The following is an 18,247-nucleotide window of genomic DNA, read 5'->3' on the forward strand; positions in this document are numbered from 1 at the left end:
AAATGTCACCGGCATCACGGGAGCACAGCCTCTCTCCCTCTTCATTAAGAAAACGTGAAGAGAAACTCTTGTGGCGGTCTCCCAAAATGTCTCTCTCTACTTCTTGGGGGGCCTGAGCCCCTGTGAGGTGTGGTCACAGAAGACCTGTCCTGTGCTGCCACTGTCAGTATGCCAGCTCCCTAAAGTAGCCCCCACGGCCCCACTGTTCATCTCAACTCCTAGTGCTTCCTGAAAAGAAATCTAAGATGGGCACAATGCAAAAAGAAACTACGAGTCACAGCAGCACAGCTCAGGTGACACCCAGGCAATGGCATTCTTGGGCCCTGGCACACAGGAGTCATCGCCTAGTGCTGGGGTTGGAAGAGCAACAACATAAATGAACGTTGATACAAGTTTAAGCTCTAATCAGGAAACTGGTCATAACGTGGGTAATGCTTTTCGGTAGACTATGGGGGCACTTTTGGTCTGGGATGTTTGTGCAATGCATTCTGGGTTTACAGCTCAGAAACTCGTGGGCCCATAACCCAGTACAGTGTCTAGAAGGTTTAGTTCAGTTTTAAAGAGGTGACTTTAAAGAAATGTTAACTTCATCCTGCTCAGGAGAAATCTTCAAGGCCTGAGCAGGTATGGAGCTATGGAGCAGTCTCTCCACAAGGGGGCAATCGCAGTCCATGCCAGGGAGCTTTTCCGCAATCCCACCGCCCCATTGTGTACAGTGTGTAAATTAAACCTACACCCAACTTCAGGAGCCCTGTGTTTCAAGTGCACACAACCATGCATCTCCTGAGACTCGCCCCACTCTCCCTGAGCTTTCTGTGCAAGTCTGGGGCTGTGGGGTGGGCTGCTTCTACAAAGACCTGGGAGTCAGGCAGGGTCAGCCTGGAAGGCAGGGGACCTGGGAGACAAAGTGCACCACAACCGGGGCTTGATCACAGCTCAGCATTCCGAATCGTCTCTTCCTTTTAGCTCCAATTTTACCCAGGCCTGGTCATCTCCCTTAACTTCTGTCCCTGAGAAGTTTTTGGAAAGCAAGCCAGGTACGAGGGGCATTCCCTTTTCCACTCAAAGGACTAATTTTTTTGATTCCTTCAACCACCCCAGACCAAGAATTCTTGTACTTGCTAAAGGCATCACAGGAAGCCGGTGTGTACCTGCTGAGCTGTCTGGGCAGGGCCCAAGGGTCGTGTGTCTTGTGGACAAAGGAAGGCGGCATTACTTTCTCCAGATGGCTCTGGAGTCTGGGTTTCTGCAGCTTTTGGTTTTACCCCTTTCAGGGAACTCATTCACCTCATCTATCCTGTGGTCATTCGGCCAGTGACTGAGACAGTTCTAGGCGACATCCTGCACCCAGGCCTGCTTCTGAGGAGGTCCAGGTCTGAGAGCATAGAGGAGAAGCAGTAGCAACACAAAGGAGATGCACAAAGGGCCTGGAGCGGGCAGAGAGTAAGGAAGCCCCATACACAGATCTGAGCCACAGATCTGAGACCTTGGACGCCACTCGGCCTAAGGTGGTGGCCTTGTTAACCAGGTGGCCTCTTTGAGCGGTTGCTAGCCCTTACCTGAGGACTCCACATCCTTACCAGAAGCAGCCTGGGGCTGCCTTGTGGGCCTCGGCACTCAAAAGCCAGCCCAGGGGAGTGATTCCCTGGTCTCTGGGGCCTTCTGCTGATGTGACTACTGGGAGGAACAGAAGGAACACGCAGGGAGGATCCAGCCCTACTTCCAACTGGCCTCTTTGTGAACCTGCTTAGGCTGGGTTACAGATCTGACAGCCACAAAGCACTGCTCTGTTGGGTTCTCACAGGCCGGAGGCGGGCAACAGTACTCACTGCTCAGGGCTTGGAACAGACGTCCTTCGGCCTTCCATGGAGATGTTGCTCTTCGGTCTCTTGACAACATGAGGACGGGGAGGGCGAACCTGGAAAGGTCAGCCAAGAAGGAATGAGTTGGAAAAGCCACATAGGGACATTCTGAAGCTTTGGAGAAGTAGCCCCAAAAGAAATGTTTAGGATTTTCAAAGTGCAGGCTACAAAAGCCCCCCGTTCGTCATGGAAATGCTCCCAGTTCATGTGCAATGGACAGACATGTTAACTGGACGGTGTTGCCAGCTGCCTCCCAGAGCTGCAGTGAAAGTTCCAGGAGGTGCTCTCAATGAGGGACTCAGAGAACAAGAGCCTTATTCTCATCGAGTAAAAAATTTCCCTCAGATTTGTTTTGGGGGTACACAATTATTTTGCTCTTTTTCTAACTGAGTTACAGGTGCTTAGTTTTTCTTTCTAAATAGGAGGGGGAAAGCAAGTAACAGTGTTAGAGAATGCCGGTTAAACCCATCCTTTTGCTTTCCAGGGGTCTCTGAGCCAGTCCTCCAGGAGGGATCGGTCGTGTGGCCACACTCTGAGTGCAGACCTAGTCAGAGGGTGGCAGTAGGGGTCCCAGGAAATGAGCCACTTCCTAAGCTCACAGTTGGTGCTCTGATGATAAATGGATTGGTTATTCTAAGGTGCCACCTCTGAAACCCAAAGCAAAGGCCCAGAGAAAAGGCACCCTTCCTTCACCAGACCTCTGATGGGTGTTATAGGAATTTCTAGGTGCTCTTCGAAGGCAACTCATTTGGTTCAATCAGCACTGCATAGCTTTACATTTCATACCACCATCTCTGACCATTTCCAGTGCCAGAGAAGGGCAAGGAGAGAGGTAAGCTAACAAAGTCCCTCTGAATTTCACTGCTAATAAAACAACTGATCACTGCGGAGGGTGGAGAGGGCTCACTTTCCCTGCAGATGCAACATCACACTTGCTGAGTTTTGAGGACATGACAGGCAAGGAGAGGACACACGCGCTCTATTTCCTGCCTGCCTCCCAGCCCCACCACTCTCGCCCTCAACAATCTGTGGGCAACACAGCACAATGGCTTTAGAACAGAGGTTGGCTGCATACAAGACAAGTCTTTATAGTAGAATCTCATCAACCCCTTGGGTCTGCACATGTCCGATCCAACCAAAGTTTTTCTTGCGGAGTGGCCAGTCTGAGCCCAGCCTTGTTGAGCAAACTGGAGATGAGGTGAAGCCAAACGCATTCCACCAGACTTGCTCTGTTGTCTTTCACGGCCGCTGTGAAGGTGTAAAGACAGGGCAGGGCCCAGAGAATGCCCCAGTGTGGGATCTGACATGGTGGGTGCTTCATAAGTGCTCATCTTGCTTCTCTAGATATCCCCTTCTTGTAATCAACAAAAGGAAGATGGGGGGGGGTGCTTCTGAATTAGCAGATGAATTTTAGGGTTGTCTTCTTCCTAGCCTCTTGCAATGTGCCTGATAAGTAGTTGGAAGTTGAGTGAGTTTTTTAGAAACATAGAACGTTGCTGCTTGAAATCTACAGGGCACAGAAGACTGTCACTGTTATTGTCATTGTTGCTAGCATGGTGCCCACCACCCGGAAGACATGTAGTCAACATTTACTGAATATGTAAATGAATATATCCCCATTCCCCATGCTAACTGTGAGCTGGTTTCCTTGGCCGCAGCCAGACTTTGGCAAACACAAACAGGATCTGCATGCTAGCAGGATCCCTCAGACTGTTCCCCACCAAGGCAAAGGCGGGCTGCAGCTGGGGTGGGGGAGCGGTTCTGCCCCTGCCCCAGGGGGTCTGGGCCAGGCATTCTAGTAAGGCCAGACTTTAAGGCCTGTCAGCTCATCCTGCACAGAGCTGCTCCTTGCTACAATAAAGACGGGTTAAGAATGTGAACTTGTGGCTGAAATGGGGGGATTAAGTTTGTGGCAACTTCAACTGAACTTGCAACGTGGTGAAACATGGGGAAAAAGAACAACAGAGCTAATTAGACGAGCTGAGCTGTCAGAGTGCCGCTGAATGGCTCAGCGCCAACAAACAAAAGGAATGGGTTGGCAATCAGCAGGATCGATGGAGGAGACTGCTTCATTAGGGATGATAAAACAGACAGAGGGAGAGAGGGGGAGGGGCGGGGGCAGGAGAGGGAGAGAGAGACACAGGCGACCAGAGATAGTCACCCTCGCGGTTCCAGACCCACCCGGAGTCACACACACCTGACTGCCGTGGACAAAGCCAGACACAAAATTAACTTCACAGACAACCACCTGGAGCACCGAGGCATGGGGACTGCACCATACACAGTCTCACCAACACACAAAGCATGCATGGAGGTGTAGGCACATGAATCTCTCTCTTTCTCTCTCTGTCACACACACACACACACACACACGCAAGCACACACAGCAGCAAACCACAACCAGCCAAAGGCACACACAGACAAAATGGTTTAATTAAGCCAGGATCACAAGACGATGCAGACAACTCCCGTCATATTTCAGCAATCACATTCCTCTTTCAGGGGTGCTTTGTAGGGGTGGGAGTGGGAAAGAGGGAGAAAACTACCCGCACACATCAGGGGCGGGCCCACCACTGCTAGGATCCCAGCAGCGCCAGGGGAGAAAATGCTAAACAGGGATTTCCAGCTCCGTTCAAGGGGGACCGGAGGGGAGAGTTGGGAAGCCAGCCAATTCCCCCACTGGATTTAAAATCTGAGAAATCTAAGTCGGCAGGGTTAAATGTGTATTGAATACAAAAGCACCGAGTACATTTGATTTTAATGGTGAGCAAGAAATAATAAATACAGAGCTTATAAAGTACTTCTCGTATGGGCCGACCACACCTGCCTCTCCTCAGCAGGTCCAGACCACTGTCCTTGGTTGTGAGACCCCAGCACCAATTTCTTCTATTTTTCTTTTAATAAAAACCCCCAAACCTTGTGGTCACAGCTGAACTCCAGCCACAGGTGTCAGGCTACAAAGCTCCTTCCAGAAAGGAGCAGGGGCCGGGCCTGGGGCCCACCTCCCTCGGCCAGTGGCTGTACTGGAATTTAGCAGCTAGGAGACCCGGCAAAGCCTGGCTGGGGCATGTCAGACAGTCTTTGAGACCCTGAGGAGCCCCATCCCCAGGTTTCTCTGGTTCCTACCTAGAAAGTAGTAGTGTCCACTGAGAGTGCTTGCATAAATGCACGCAGAGTGGACAGTCCTGCAGCCTGGGGACCATGGGGCCCAGAAAGCACACATCTTCTTGTGGCTTCCAAACTGTCTTGCAGCAGTTCTGCTTGGCAGGTGTACATATCCGTTTCATGCTGGGCGCTTTTCACATGTGACCTTATTGTCCTCACCTGGTGGATACTGCTGTGTTCATTTTGCAAACAATGAAACTAAGGCTCAGAGCAGGTAAAGATCTTGCCTAAGGCCACACAGCTAGAAACTAGTCAAGCTGTGATTCAATTAATCAGGCCTCTCTGTATTTCAGCCCAGGGGAGCAGACCTCCAGGGCATCTGTTTCCCAACCCTGAGTGCTGGGCTTGTTCTTGCGCCAGGTCAAAGGCAGAGGCAGCTACTCATCAGGCTTCTCTTGTGGCAACCTCCTCTCTCCCAGTCCTCATGTGCTGGTGGAGGCAGCTGGGCATCCCCTGGTCCACCCAAGTCTTCATGCTGGTGAGACTGCAGAGTCCCCCATGGGTGTCTCTCCAATGTGTGGGTTTTTCCAAGGCAGGTAACTGTACCCTGAATCATGCTGGTGGCCTGCCTGTGCTGGAACCCACACTTCTAAGGATTCTGAGAGCTACCCTTTAAAGGGAGTCAAGGGGAGGCGGTTTGGTAGGGAACAAGACCAGTCTGGCTTCTTATCATCTCTGTGGTCTTGGCTACAGAAAGGGGAAAGGGCATTTGTTCTTACAAGCTGTAACAAGGGTGAGTGGGACAATAACTATTTGGGTGCCCGGCACCGTCCTGGCCACATTAGAAGGAGCCCAGCACGTGTTAGTCCTCTCCACCTCTGTATCCCTGCCAAGACCCAGCACTGCACTGCCCATGCCACAGGAAGTCCAACTAGCTGCTGCCATTTTCTCAACTGAAGCTTCTGTCCCAGTACTTTATGCTTCATCTGTCTCTGTTTCCATGGTGATGGAGGGTCCAGGGAGCTTGGGATGCTGAAACATCACAGGTTCTAGAACCTTGTGATCCCTGGAGAAGGACTTGGATTAAGAAGCACCTGCTGTTACCTGTCTGTAACATGGGTGGTGACAACATGTACTTTACAGGGCCACTATGGATCTCAACTGAGGTGAGGAAGCTAAGAGGGATTTGCTGACCACAAAATCCCAAGAAATGATGGTTCTTAATAAACCGGGCCATTCCTCACAAGTTGTAAAATCTAAGAACCTGTTGAGGAGAATGTGTGCTTGTGTGCCAGGTGCTAGGCTGGGTACTCTTCAAATGTTTCTCCTGTTCATTCTCACAGAAAACCCCTTTGAATGAGGGTCTAGGATAGAAGCAGAAATGAAGCTCACACAGTTTCAGACTTTGCCCAAAGTCACACAGCCTCAGCTTCTGAGAGTAGCTCTTGATTCCCCGAATCCATGCTGTTAACGACTATATGGAAACACTCACTAAATCCTGCAAGGTTCAACCCAGAAGGAGCTTCCTGCTTCCCAAAGTAGGCCTTCTTGCTGCTTGCTTCTTTCCAAAGACAGTGAGCAGGAACAGTCCAGCCTCTTCACAGGTGTGCTGATCGGGGTTTGGGTTAATCATGCTTTTACAGGGCCACAGGATGGATCAATTGTCCCAGATGCTGGCTGACTCATGGCTGTTACAGGTGAAGCCAGCTAAATCCTCCAACTCTAGCCTAGCCCTCTCACTCCTATGCATGGTGGGTAAGGGGAGGAAACAGCCTGTCCCAGCATCCAACATCCAGCTGATGCCATGTATGCCCACCAAGGATTTAAGACAGTCATACAGTTTGACCTGGTGCCTTCATGAGATGGACTGACTGTGCACACTGCTGTGGGTGGGAAGGGCTGGGATGTTAGCTTGTGGGGTGTTCTGATTACAGCTGACCCCTGTGCTCAGCCATGGAGTGTGAATGTTTGGGACCACAGATTGGGACACTTTCCTAGTTAAACAGCCCCCATCAAATGGTCCTGGCAAGTATTTCACTTTAAGGCACCTGCTAAAGTTGTTATGCTTCAGCTTGGCCAAAGTCTGAGCATACAAGGGAAAACAGCCTTACCAATGCCTGATGCCAGACCCACGCCCTGCATTTTTCCACGGTGTTTCTCTTTAAGACACACAATGGGCCTCTCTTCCCCTCCTTTCCTGTTCCCAAGTGTTGGTGTATTTATCACACCTTGCCCTGCTATTTTGCTCCTAATGCCACACTTTCCTGGGAAGCTGGCTCTCCGTGGGAGGCCTGGAAGGGCTACACTACCTGTCTCCATTTGGGTGGGCTCCACATTCTCTGGGCATAGCCTCTGCCCTCAGGAGGGAACACACCAGTGCCTTTCCAAACCAAGATCTGGTAGGGGTGAGACCCCTGCTGCCAGCCTGTAGCTTCCCTTGTGAGGAAGAGGCATTTGGAGCAAGGCTTTAAAGCTCCCTGGCTAGAAACTGGGCTTGCCTGTGGGGTGCTAGATGATACACACACCCAGCTACTGTGCCTCTGACCCTCTGAGCATCATGGGATTGATTTAGAAAAGGAGACAGAAGCCCAGAAAAATGCAAGTTCAGGTTCATGCCACACAGCGCGGGAAGCTGAGAACCCAATTCCCGGTTTCCTCTTGCCAGGCAGGAGAGTCCACACGCCCGAGGTTTAGTCAGTTGGGGAGAACAGCTCAGGCAGTGTTAGGCGGAAGGGCACACCACCAGCTACTCACGGGCCTTGCACGCTGTATCTTGGGAGGCGGCGGTCGAGTGGGATGGAGTCTTTGTGGCTGCATTAAAGTGGAAACTTAAAACATCAGTACCTGCCAAGATGGTGCCATGCATTTCCATACACAGCATGGGAGAAGGCGTCTACCTCAGGTGTCATCTCAGGCCCTGCCACGGTGCCATCCTTGACCCCTCCCAGTCCTCTCCTGCCTTGGTCAGCTTCCAAGGCTGTCCCCTCTGCCAGTTGCTTGGTTCTGCTTTTGTCCCTAGTCTGGATTACTACAATCATTTCCCGACAGGGCCCCCTGCTAGGGGACTCCATCATCTTCCTCGGAGGCCAAGGGATCTCCCAATTGCAGTGCAACCAGGTCACACTCAGTTTCAAAACTCTTCTGCTCCTCCTGTGCTGGGGTGATAATTCAAGGTCCTGGGCCAGCATGTCAAGTGCTCCAAGACCTGGACCCTACTTTGCTCCATGGAGACCTGCCCCAGCCCTCACCCGAGCCCTCCCTCAGCACACCTTCAATGGCCTGCGCTCTGGCGCCCCATCGCCTGCTTACTCCTCAGGGAGCACGTTCTCCCCTGTCCCAGTTGGCAGGGTAAATTCACTTGTCCTTCAAGACCCTGCTCAGATCAGGGGCTGTCTCCAGGACTCCCACTACCCCAGTCTTTCTGCTGCTTGAGATTCACTGTGAAGTATCCCCCAGCCCCACACACTATCTTTGAAATACCCATTTCCTTGAGGGATCCATCCCTTGGCTGCAGAAGGGTGTATGGGACTTGGAGGAACAGAAAAAAAAAAAAAAAAAAAAAAAAAAACTTGCTCAGTAAACGTCTGATGAACAAATACAATTTATACAAAATGCTTGGCTTTGAAATCAGGATCTGAATCAAAAGCAACAGAGTACAGACTTCTCAGCCTACCCTCAGCCTTTCATCTCAGAAGCCACACTGTGTCCTTTCAACAGCACACCTAGAGGCCCTGACCACGGCGGGAGCGGGGTGGGCAGAGGAGGGTCAGTAAACTCACACAGTCTGAGACTGTGGTCCCCCAGCAAACCTTCCACTTGGTCCCTGTCCTTCCAGTCATTCAGTTCATAGAGCTATGTCACCATTTGTCAGTCTTCAGACCTGCACTGGCGGACACAGTGGCCACATGTGGCAAACAAATTAAGATGTGTTGTAAGCATAAAAAAAACCCCAGATTTTAGAGATTGAAAAGAAAAGAATATAAAACATCTCAGTAATTTTGAAAAACTGATTACATGTTGAAATGATAGCATTCTGGATATTTGGGTTAAATATATCATTAAAATCAACCTCATCTGTTTCTTTTCTCTGTGTTTTTTTTTTTGAGACAAGGTTTCACTATGCAGTTCAGGCTGACCTTGAGCTCACTTTGTAGCCCAGGCTGGTGTCGAACTCGCAAGAATCCTCCCACCTCAGTCTCCTGAGTGCTGGGATTATAGGCGTGAGCCACCACGCCCGGCTCTCTGCTTTTTCAACGCCTTTATTAGAATGTTTAGAATCCTACATGTGCCTTGAATGTGTAGCAGTTGTCACTTTTTTCAGCTAGTCTTACTTGGTGGGAATGACACACCTTTTGTCAGATAGGTTTTATTTATTTATTTTCCTTAGTTCTGGGGATTGAATTTATGAGCTTGCACTTGCCAGACAGGAGCTTGTGCCACTGAGCTATATCCCCAGCCCCTGAAATGGGACACTCTGGATCTCAAATCTGCCTTGATCTGCTTGGAAGTCTTTTTGTTTTGTGTTGTTTTTTGGTCACACTAGGAATTAAACCTGGGGTGTTCACCCTGAGCTATATCTGCAGTCCTTTTGTCTTTTTAGTTTTTATTTTGATGTAAGGTTCTTGCTAAGTTGCCCAGGGTTGTGTCAAGCTTCTGATTCTCCTGCTTCAGCCTCCCAGAGAGATGGGATTATAACCATGTGCCACCACACCTGGCTTTTCTGAACCCAGCTCTTAGAGGACAGGGGCCATGTTGGAGGTGTCCCTAGATTCCTGGTGTCCAGCATAGAGTTTCTGAGAACGGCCCAAATAGAAAGTCAGCAGAGGGACTTGGTGGAGGACTGCATTCTCCTGTAGTACACCAAGAGCCATTCCCCAACTGCAGCTCCCTGTAAGGTTCTGCACATCTGTAGGCTGGGCCCAGGGCTAGCACCTGAGGCTGCTCAGCTCCTACATGGCCTCAGTGGGACTAAGGCTGGTAATAAGCAGGCTTTTGGGAGCTTAGGTGGAGGAGAGTAGTCTAAGGAGGATGGAAATGCACTGTGGCTTCCCAGATACTATACAATCAGCTGGGATTGAGGGCTGTCCCGGGCCTGGTGACCCTTTTTCATTGGCAATTATGTGGGGGCTGGATGTCACCGAGAGAGATGGGCATGGCTGCTTTGTTTCTTCCCCACTGTGGCTTACAGGAAGGGGGCAGAACAAAAGGAAATGAAGCCTAAGTCACGCTGCTCATCAGGAGGAAGAGGAGGACAGGGAGAAGGGGTCCATCTCTCCACAGTACACAGGTGGCTGCCTTCAGGCCAGGTATTTGCTCTCCCATCCACCCAACTGCCCCTGCTTCTCTCATGCTTGGCCACTCTACTTCTTGCGACCATCTTCTCCAGTTTTACTGTCCTCACTGCTTGTCACCTCTGGCTTGGGCTACTTCCATCCCTGCTTGATGGCAGCAGGGTAGAGTGATCAGGAGGAGGCCTTGGGGGTCAGACAGTGTCCAACAGAACACCAGCTGCATCACTTGCTCTCGGGCTTACTGGGCCTACGATTGGCCCATTCGAGCCTCACTGGCCTCCTCCATGCAGGGAGGGTAACAGCACCCTCTACCCGAGAGTGCTGTTAGAAGATTCAGGGAGATGGTGTACAGTGCTGCCACTGGACATTAGCAACTATCACCATTAGCAGGTTCCCCTCTCCAGCCTCTCAACCTCCCAATCCATCTTCTACACTTGTTTTTAGAGTGGACTTAAAAATACACATGCCTGATCATGCCACTTGCCAGCTTAAATCATCTTAGTGGAAGGCCGAGAAACACTGCCCTGGGAGATGCATTGAATGAAGGGAGAAACAGGGTTCCCCAGCCAGCAGGTCTGGGAAATACTGCTTGCTGTCTGGCTCCTTTTGGAGAGTCACAGTGCCTGGTTAGCATGGTAAGGGCTTCTGAGTTTTGCAATTAAAATAAAAACAAACTATGAATTATTCTGAAGAGGGCTTGTGTCCCAAACTTATTTGTACAGACTTACTTTTCCTATAAAACACCCACCAACATCCTCTGAAAACGCAGCCCACAGTGTCAAAAGCCCTCCAGCATACGCCTCTCACCTTTGCAATCTCATCTTTGACTACCCCCCCAGACACAGACACAGGCTGTCATTGTCAGCCCGGTATTTGGTTCCTCACAGGTGCTCAGTAAATGATTTTTGGCTGAAATTTCCTGGCACATGTAGAAACTCAATCAATGTTAGTTCTCTGGATTCTTTAGGTAGCTTACTTTCCAAAGCTTATCTTAGGGAAGTGCTATTTTTTTTTTTGTTTGTTTGTTTTTTGTGCTTTTGCAATCACACTTATAAATGGTGCAAGAAGACAGTCTCCTGGCCATGCCCAGCTAGGAGCTGGCAGAGAACGCTGGGGGATTTAAAGATGCCCAGGAGGGTAATGTGGTACAGATGTCCTGGTGCAAACAGATAGATAAAAACAAAATCCAACAAAAGCAACTAAGAATAGGAAACCACACTGCTTGTGTCTGACATCTGGAGAGTTTTCCCCTCAGGTCATCGGCACTGAGGGATACAGTCACTAGAGAAAATGGCAGGAAGAGGGAGTCATGCTCATTAATCCTGAGCACATTCTGATGCTGAACACAGGACAGGGAACCTCAGCACGGCCACTAGGAGGAGAAAGGTGAACTCCCAGGGGGTGTGCATTAAAGACCCCCCGGGACTGAGGGGAGAAAGAAGGGAATGTCTGCGCTAATTATCAGGTGCCCTGCAATGCAGTGTGTGGGCCTTGGGGACCAGCACTGTCACCTTGAGGATTACCAGGGGACTGGATGGTGATCACATGCAGAGAGCAGTCTTAGGCTTTGGGTGCCAGAATGCTCTATTTGTGGGAAGTCCTCCTGGTTCCACCATACAGGCCTTGTTGCTGGGAGACTCTGATAAACTCCAGGCCTAGGTGTCTTCGGTTGTGAACACAATCATGAGCTCCTCACTGAGCCCCGAATGGTGGACAGGGCCAGGACAAAGCCAGGACAAAGCCTCTGCTCCATGGGGAAGGGAGTGGCGAGGGGGGCTGCAGTTTCCCAAATACACTCATACTTTAGTACTTGCATTGTTCCGAAACTAGTGGGGTTTGATAGCCACGCATCCTGATGTGGAAAGTCTGCCCTGACCCTCATTTGTCTGGTTGTTTGGTACTCAATGCACAAACTAGAACTTGCGTCACTTGCCTCATGACTCGTTATCCTTTCCAGCCAAAACAATTTGCTGGTACTTGTCATACCTTGTGGACTTGATTAATGACAAATACCAAGTTACCACTGGGGTAGATGCCAGCTGGGGACAGAAAGAGACATGGGGAGAGCCGAGTCCTCTGGGGAGAATTAGAACATCTGGGTGGGAAGATGAGTGAAGACAGAAGCCAGGGAAGGATGAAGTGATGAATTCAGATCAATTCAGCCTGTTCCAGAAAGCAGCCCCAGCGTCTGGGAAGCTGCACCCAGGGTTGAGTGAGTGTGGGGGCTACAACAGTGTGAAGTGGGGGCTGAAGAGCCAGCAGGGCTTGTCGATGGAGCGGAAGGACTCCTCCCTGGCACTGATGGAACAATTACTTGGGGCCAAAAGCCCTGCTCTAGGAATTCAGGTAAGAATAAGATGCAGATCCTCTCCTTAATGTACAGTCTGGCGAGACGTGACCTACAACACGGCAAAATGTCTTTCTTCAAGTAAAGAGTATTTGTGAGCGAAAACAAGAAATACACTTTGGATTCATGTCTTCTTGGGCACTGTCCTTTTCTATTTTATTTATTTGAGACAGGGTCTTGCTATGTAGTGCAGGTTGACCTTGAATTCACTATATAGCCCAGGCAGGCCTCAAACTCACAACAATTCTCCTGTCACAGCCTCCCAAGTGCAGGAATTACAGGCATGTGCCACCATACCCCACATGGCTCTGTCCTTTCCTAATCAAGTACAGTATTGGCTTTGCCACTTAGGTGAGGAATTTAACCTAAGTGTTCCTAAATCTGGAAGCAGAAATTAACTCTAAGCCATAGTGTTCCCAGAGTAGGCTCAGGCTGGGACTTCAAGGGTGAAGGGTGCCATCCAGTCCTGTATCTCCCTATCACATTCACAGGTGTTTCCAGGGAAATCCTGTGGACCTGAGGGCCTTGGTTTCCAAGGACGTGCACCACCAGCCAGGTTTGGCTGAAGGCATGCTGAGTTTTAGTAATAATAATCTCTTCTGTTTTCCCTTTGAAGGCATTTTTGCTTCTATCTTTTGAGCTTCACATTCCCTGGACAGGCAAGTTAGAGACAGATTATGTTCAATATAGACACAGGAAACAGGAGGCCCAGAGAGGCTAGGGACAATTTTGAGGTCACACAGTTATAACAAGCAGGTACCTAGCCCACCATACTATCTTTGTCAGCTGAAATTTTCACAGTCATCTAAAATTGTTTCTGTTATATTTTTTCCTAATCTTTGCCTCTGTTATTAGGCATCCCTGCAATAGAGGGAAAACTGGCAAAAGAGTGATTGATGATTTCTTCCTCCTTTTTCAGGGGGCAGGAGGAAGAAATGGAACCTAGGGCCTCTTGCATACTAGGCAAACGCACTGAGCTGTATCCTCAGCCCCTTTCCTTTCTTTCTTATTTGAACATCTCTGTCTAAAAGAGGCACACGATTCACCGGTTCATTCGAAAGACAGTGGTGCTTTCTCTGCAGCAGGTGCTGAGGTGCACGAGTGAACGGGACTCAGGTGGATGGGCTGTGGTACAGGAGGGACCCGAGGATGCCATGGTCTACACACGCACATAGGAAGGGCCCTTCTACTGGGCGGGGGCGGCAGGGGTTCAGGTAGAAGCAGGGCCCAGGGGAACCACAGTGCTCCAGCAAGAGTAGAGCAAGGCTGAAGATGAGGATGGGGAAGTTGAGAGATCTGGGCGGGACTGGTAGGGGGAGTCTTAAATGTCAGGCTAAGCAATATGGTCTTTTCCCAGCTCAAAGGGAAGACCTACTCAGACACACAATGAGAGAGACGTCAGAGTCCCTGGTGTGTAAAATACTGGGGAGGATGGATGGGCTGGCAGCCGCTCCTCTCAGCCTCGAGGCCTGGTCAGGCTTCCATGTCATTGACTCCCAGTTCCGGCCACATGACTGATGGAGACGCGAACACAAGAGAAGCCCGAAAGCGTGATTGACATGGAGGTCCCAGAGAGGAGAGGAACTCTTTGGCCTTTGCTAGGATCTCCATGGCCCTCAGCATTTATATCTGTCAGCTGCGCAAGCCAGGTGAATATGTTCATTGGATATGAAACCCACATTTATGAGGACAGCGTCTGATTTGCAGTTAATTTGTTGATGCAGCAAAACACATTGTTTCCAAAAGGTCAGGAGGGGAAGTCGTGGTGGAGCATCAACCTAATTACCTCAGTGGTGTGGATGAGCGGGCACCCCACACTGGGCAGGAAAGGCTCAACTGCCAGCTGCAGACTGGGGACAGAGAACACAGTGTACAAGGGAGGGGAAGGGACATCCCTAGAGCCCAGAGAGCCATCTGTCTGCACTGTGGGCCCACCCGGCACATTTGCTAGCTCATGGAATCCTCAGCAGGGATGAGTGGGTGGAGAGAACTGCCCAGGGCCACGGAGTCACTGGATGATACCACAGGCTTTGGAAGACAGCTGACCAGCTCATCTCAAGTTAATTACCAGCAGGAGTGGGGTGGGGGCCCTCTGATGTCTGTGGATGGAGCAGAGGATCAGCAATGATTTAGGAATGGACACGTGGATTTACTCTACCCCATGGAGGACATGCCGTAGGACAATCCCTTCAACATCCCCATGCAGTCGGAATCAGCCTCCCCATTTCACTGCTGGGAAAGGAGGGTCACGCAGAAGGCAACATGTCAATCATGGGCATAGTCCCCAACTAGGAGTATGTGCAAGGAGGCTAGAGAGAACAGACATCAGAGTTCACAGGGTCAAACTAGCTGCACCAAAGGCTGATGGTTATGCATGCATACCTGGGGTGGCTTGGGGAGCAGAGGTTGTTCTGGTGGCTTATGGCTGGTGGGCTGCTGCATGAGAGACAGCTGGCCTCCATCGCTAGTCCCAAAGTGGAACTTGGTCCTTTGTGTGTAAATTGGAACCTGATTTATTTCTCCTTCCCCTATCAGACCCCACCTGGGCCACAAGGAGGAGGCGCTAGGGTCCCTGATGGGAAGTGGGACGGGACCTGGATTTCTTGGTCTGCTTTGGGAATTTGCTGCAAGGATAGAAAGCACGAGAGGGAAAATTCACAATTACACTCTGCTGCTGTTTAACGAGGGAAGAGTTCACCTGGTTAATTTTCCTGGCTAGTAGCCACATCAATGCTCTGACCTGTGTGCAAAAGGGACCCAGTTGGGAGGGGAAGACAAAGCTTTCTGCAGCTTTACAAAGGGCCTCTGGGCTGGGAGCAAGGCTCCTCTACTCTTTGGGACTGGAAATCTGCTATTATGCAAGGTATGGAAATAAAAGAGGGCTTCTTTTGATATGCCTCCAAAAGAGAGTGTATTGAAGTGATATTTTCGTGGAGTGTTTCCTTTGAAATGCCCAACCAGTTCTCTCAAGCATGGCTCTCTCTTGTCCCCCAACTCTTGTCATTATTTCCAGTCCTCTTCCTCTAGCCTCGACCAAATTGATCTTGCATGTTGGGGAGGATCAAATATCTGCCTCTGCTTCAGAGTTCGAGCAAGGGCAGCTGGCACAGGCCAGGCCCCAGTGTCACATGGTGCATGCTCTGGGCCGGAGCTGCTCAGCAGGGCAATCTCTTGGACTCTTGGCCTTGAAGCATCTGCAGATATAACAAACTATCATCTGTTGGGATGCTCCTATATAATGCTCCAGAGGACAAACTGCCTACCTGGTGAGTGTCCACTTACCCAGGGCCACAAGGAGAGGCCTCTTGAAGGAAAGCAAGGGGACAATGAGCAGAGTCCATATGCTGCACGGAAGAGGTAGAGTTCAGCACAGCTCGGTTGGGGCCCATGACTGTGAGACAGAGGCTCCTCAGACGGAAGCTGAAGCTCTCACCCACAATCACACTATATGGTGAGATCGCCAGTGGTGCTGGTTTGGTCTCTGGTTGTCAGAGTCATGTGTCCCATAGCTTGCTGTCCTCAGAGGCCACTTACAAGGGGGCTAAGGGGTGTTCGGGATTGAAGGTGGCCTTAGAAGAAAAGCAGAGCACCTGCCCCAGGCCCTGGGGAGTGGCCCCCGGAGAAGGGATGCTCAGGACGAGGGCTCGCTTACCCGCCCTCCACAAGGCGCCTTGTAAAACTGTTTTCTCCAGCTGGGCCTGGCATCCTCTTTGAGCCTGTGTGTGAGTGCTGAGCTGAAAGCCGTCTCAGACTGGTCCTGAAGAGCAGTGCATTCTTCCCTGATGTTGACAGGAGTAGTATTTTGTAGTGGTGCTGGTTAATTTGTAGTGGCATTTGTGGTTTGAAGCCTTGTCAAGATCCCTGATTACTTCCCGTGCAAGGAGCTTGGCTGACGGGGAAGTTCACATGCTGAACAAAAGCAGCCAGGCAGCTGGGAGGGAAGGCTGCGTGGCGGCCGGGTGACCCTGGCCGCTTGGGGGACAGTGATGGGGGAGGGAGGCTGGTCAACAGTGGGGTAGCGGGAGGGGAGCCCTTTGTGTTTAGGCAGTGCAGGTGCATAGTCTGAATAGGTGGCATCCCATTGGCGGCTGGAGGTCGGGTACCAGATGCTCCCAGTGGCTGGGCTGGGGCAGGGAGCTCTGCTGACACGCACCATTCTTTCCCCAGACAGAAGCAGGAGACGGGCACATTGCTGCCATCTATACTGGGATGGCCATCTGGGATGCCATCAAGGGTACCGGGGTGACATTCTCAGGGCTGGGGACTCTTACAGAGGTTAAAGGATAGCTTTTAGCTCTTGGAAGAGCTGATCCCTCTCTGACTCCTACAAGGCTACCGTTTCTTGGCATTTGCTATGTATCAAGCCCTGTGCTACAAGCTCTACATGTAAGGCCCCGAGATCTCAAAGATCTCAATTCCCCATGGAGGGAAACTCTCATTTGACAGATATGGAAGCTGAAGCTGTGGCTCAGTGACTGCCTAGGTCAAGCCTCACAGGTAACAGGTGGCAGAGCCCCAATCTGAGCTCTCCGGGGTCCATGAGTCCCTATCCTCCCATGAGATCTGGCACACAGCAGCGGGCAAAGGCACAAACATTTCCTCTTGCCTGAGGGTGTGCCTTTCCCTCTAATATCCTGTGAGCTTTCCGTCCTGCTAAGTCTGTTCTGAGCACATGGAAGGTCTGGCTCTGCAGTTGCCTGCCTTCCACCAGGCCCATGTGAGGAATTGCTCAGTACAGTAAGGGTCAGGGCCAGCTCAGCAAAACCAAGACTAATTTATCATCTCTCTGAAATGATGTCCACCCCAAACAGTCTGCTCCTAGCAAATGAAACTAAAAGCCTTCTCCTGATTTTGCAGTAGTACAGAGAAGAATGTTCTGATCCTCTGGAAAGGGAGTGTAGTCACCTCTCAGGCCAGGCAATTCTGATTGCTTTCCTTGCTACCCTCAGTCGAGGGGACCTGGTCACATTCCTGCATACAGAAGGCTACTCAAAACCCATACCTTGCCCCTGTGAGCCCCATCTCCTACTCCATTACAAGGAGACTCCTTTCTCTTGCCTACAAAGCACCTGCTCTGCGCCTTACATGCCTCCGTTTCTTATGGCTGACACTGGTCCTGTAAGCTACTTCCTCAGTTTCCCACCTGACAGATTCTTGTTCATCCCTCAAGGCTGCAATCCCTTCCCTGAGAACTTTACCCTCTCTTCCTGCTCCACAGAGTGGGGTGCTCCTTCCTTTTCCCTCCCCTGAGAAGGACAGTCTTCCTGGTTCACATGGGCACCCTGGCTCCTGGTACAAGGCCAGGCATGCAACAAGTGCAAAGTACATGCCTGCTCAAGAGAGAAAAACCAGCATCAAATTCTTAGGCAGGTCTTTATCATGCATACAAGTAATGCCAGGCCAACCAGTCACTGTCACCATCATTTGGGATACAAGACTGGCAGCATTTGTCCACAAGACTGGCAACGTTTCTGGCTTGTTTGTGATCAGGAAAACTCAACCCAGAGGTATCTAACAGGCTGAGCCCTAGGGCCATCCCCAAAAGCAAGAGAGTTTTTGAGGGGAATACAAACGTGGAGGTGATAGGAAGCTTAGATGTGAAATATCCCAAAATTTCCCCAGTGTGTCTGTTAAAGAAAGGC

At 50.6% G+C, this 18,247-nt stretch overlaps 1 protein-coding gene across 13 annotated transcripts in view; it reads right to left on the reverse strand.

Annotated features, from left to right (window-relative positions):
- The window catches only part of Dennd1a (DENN domain containing 1A), a 489,363-nt gene that overhangs the window by 16,955 nt on the left and 454,161 nt on the right, over positions 1 to 18,247 (reverse strand). For 8 of the 13 annotated variants that reach the window (XM_063227177.1, XM_063227157.1, XM_063227192.1 and 5 more), the window contains 2 exons: positions 7,722 to 7,778; positions 1,830 to 1,918 (listed from right to left, as the gene is read on the reverse strand). In XM_063227177.1, the coding sequence (XP_063083247.1) occupies positions 1,830 to 1,918; positions 7,722 to 7,778 (146 nt within the window). The remainder of the gene's footprint in view (positions 1 to 1,829; positions 1,919 to 7,721; positions 7,779 to 18,247) is intronic. The other 5 variants (XM_063227171.1, XM_063227198.1, XM_063227219.1 and 2 more) reach the window with 1 other exon arrangement.

This window comes from Cavia porcellus, unplaced genomic scaffold, assembly GCF_034190915.1.
Source record: "Cavia porcellus strain 051 isolate PalLab524CR breed Dunkin Hartley unplaced genomic scaffold, mCavPor4.1 scaffold_1, whole genome shotgun sequence".
Taxonomy (NCBI): Eukaryota; Metazoa; Chordata; class Mammalia; order Rodentia; family Caviidae; genus Cavia; species Cavia porcellus.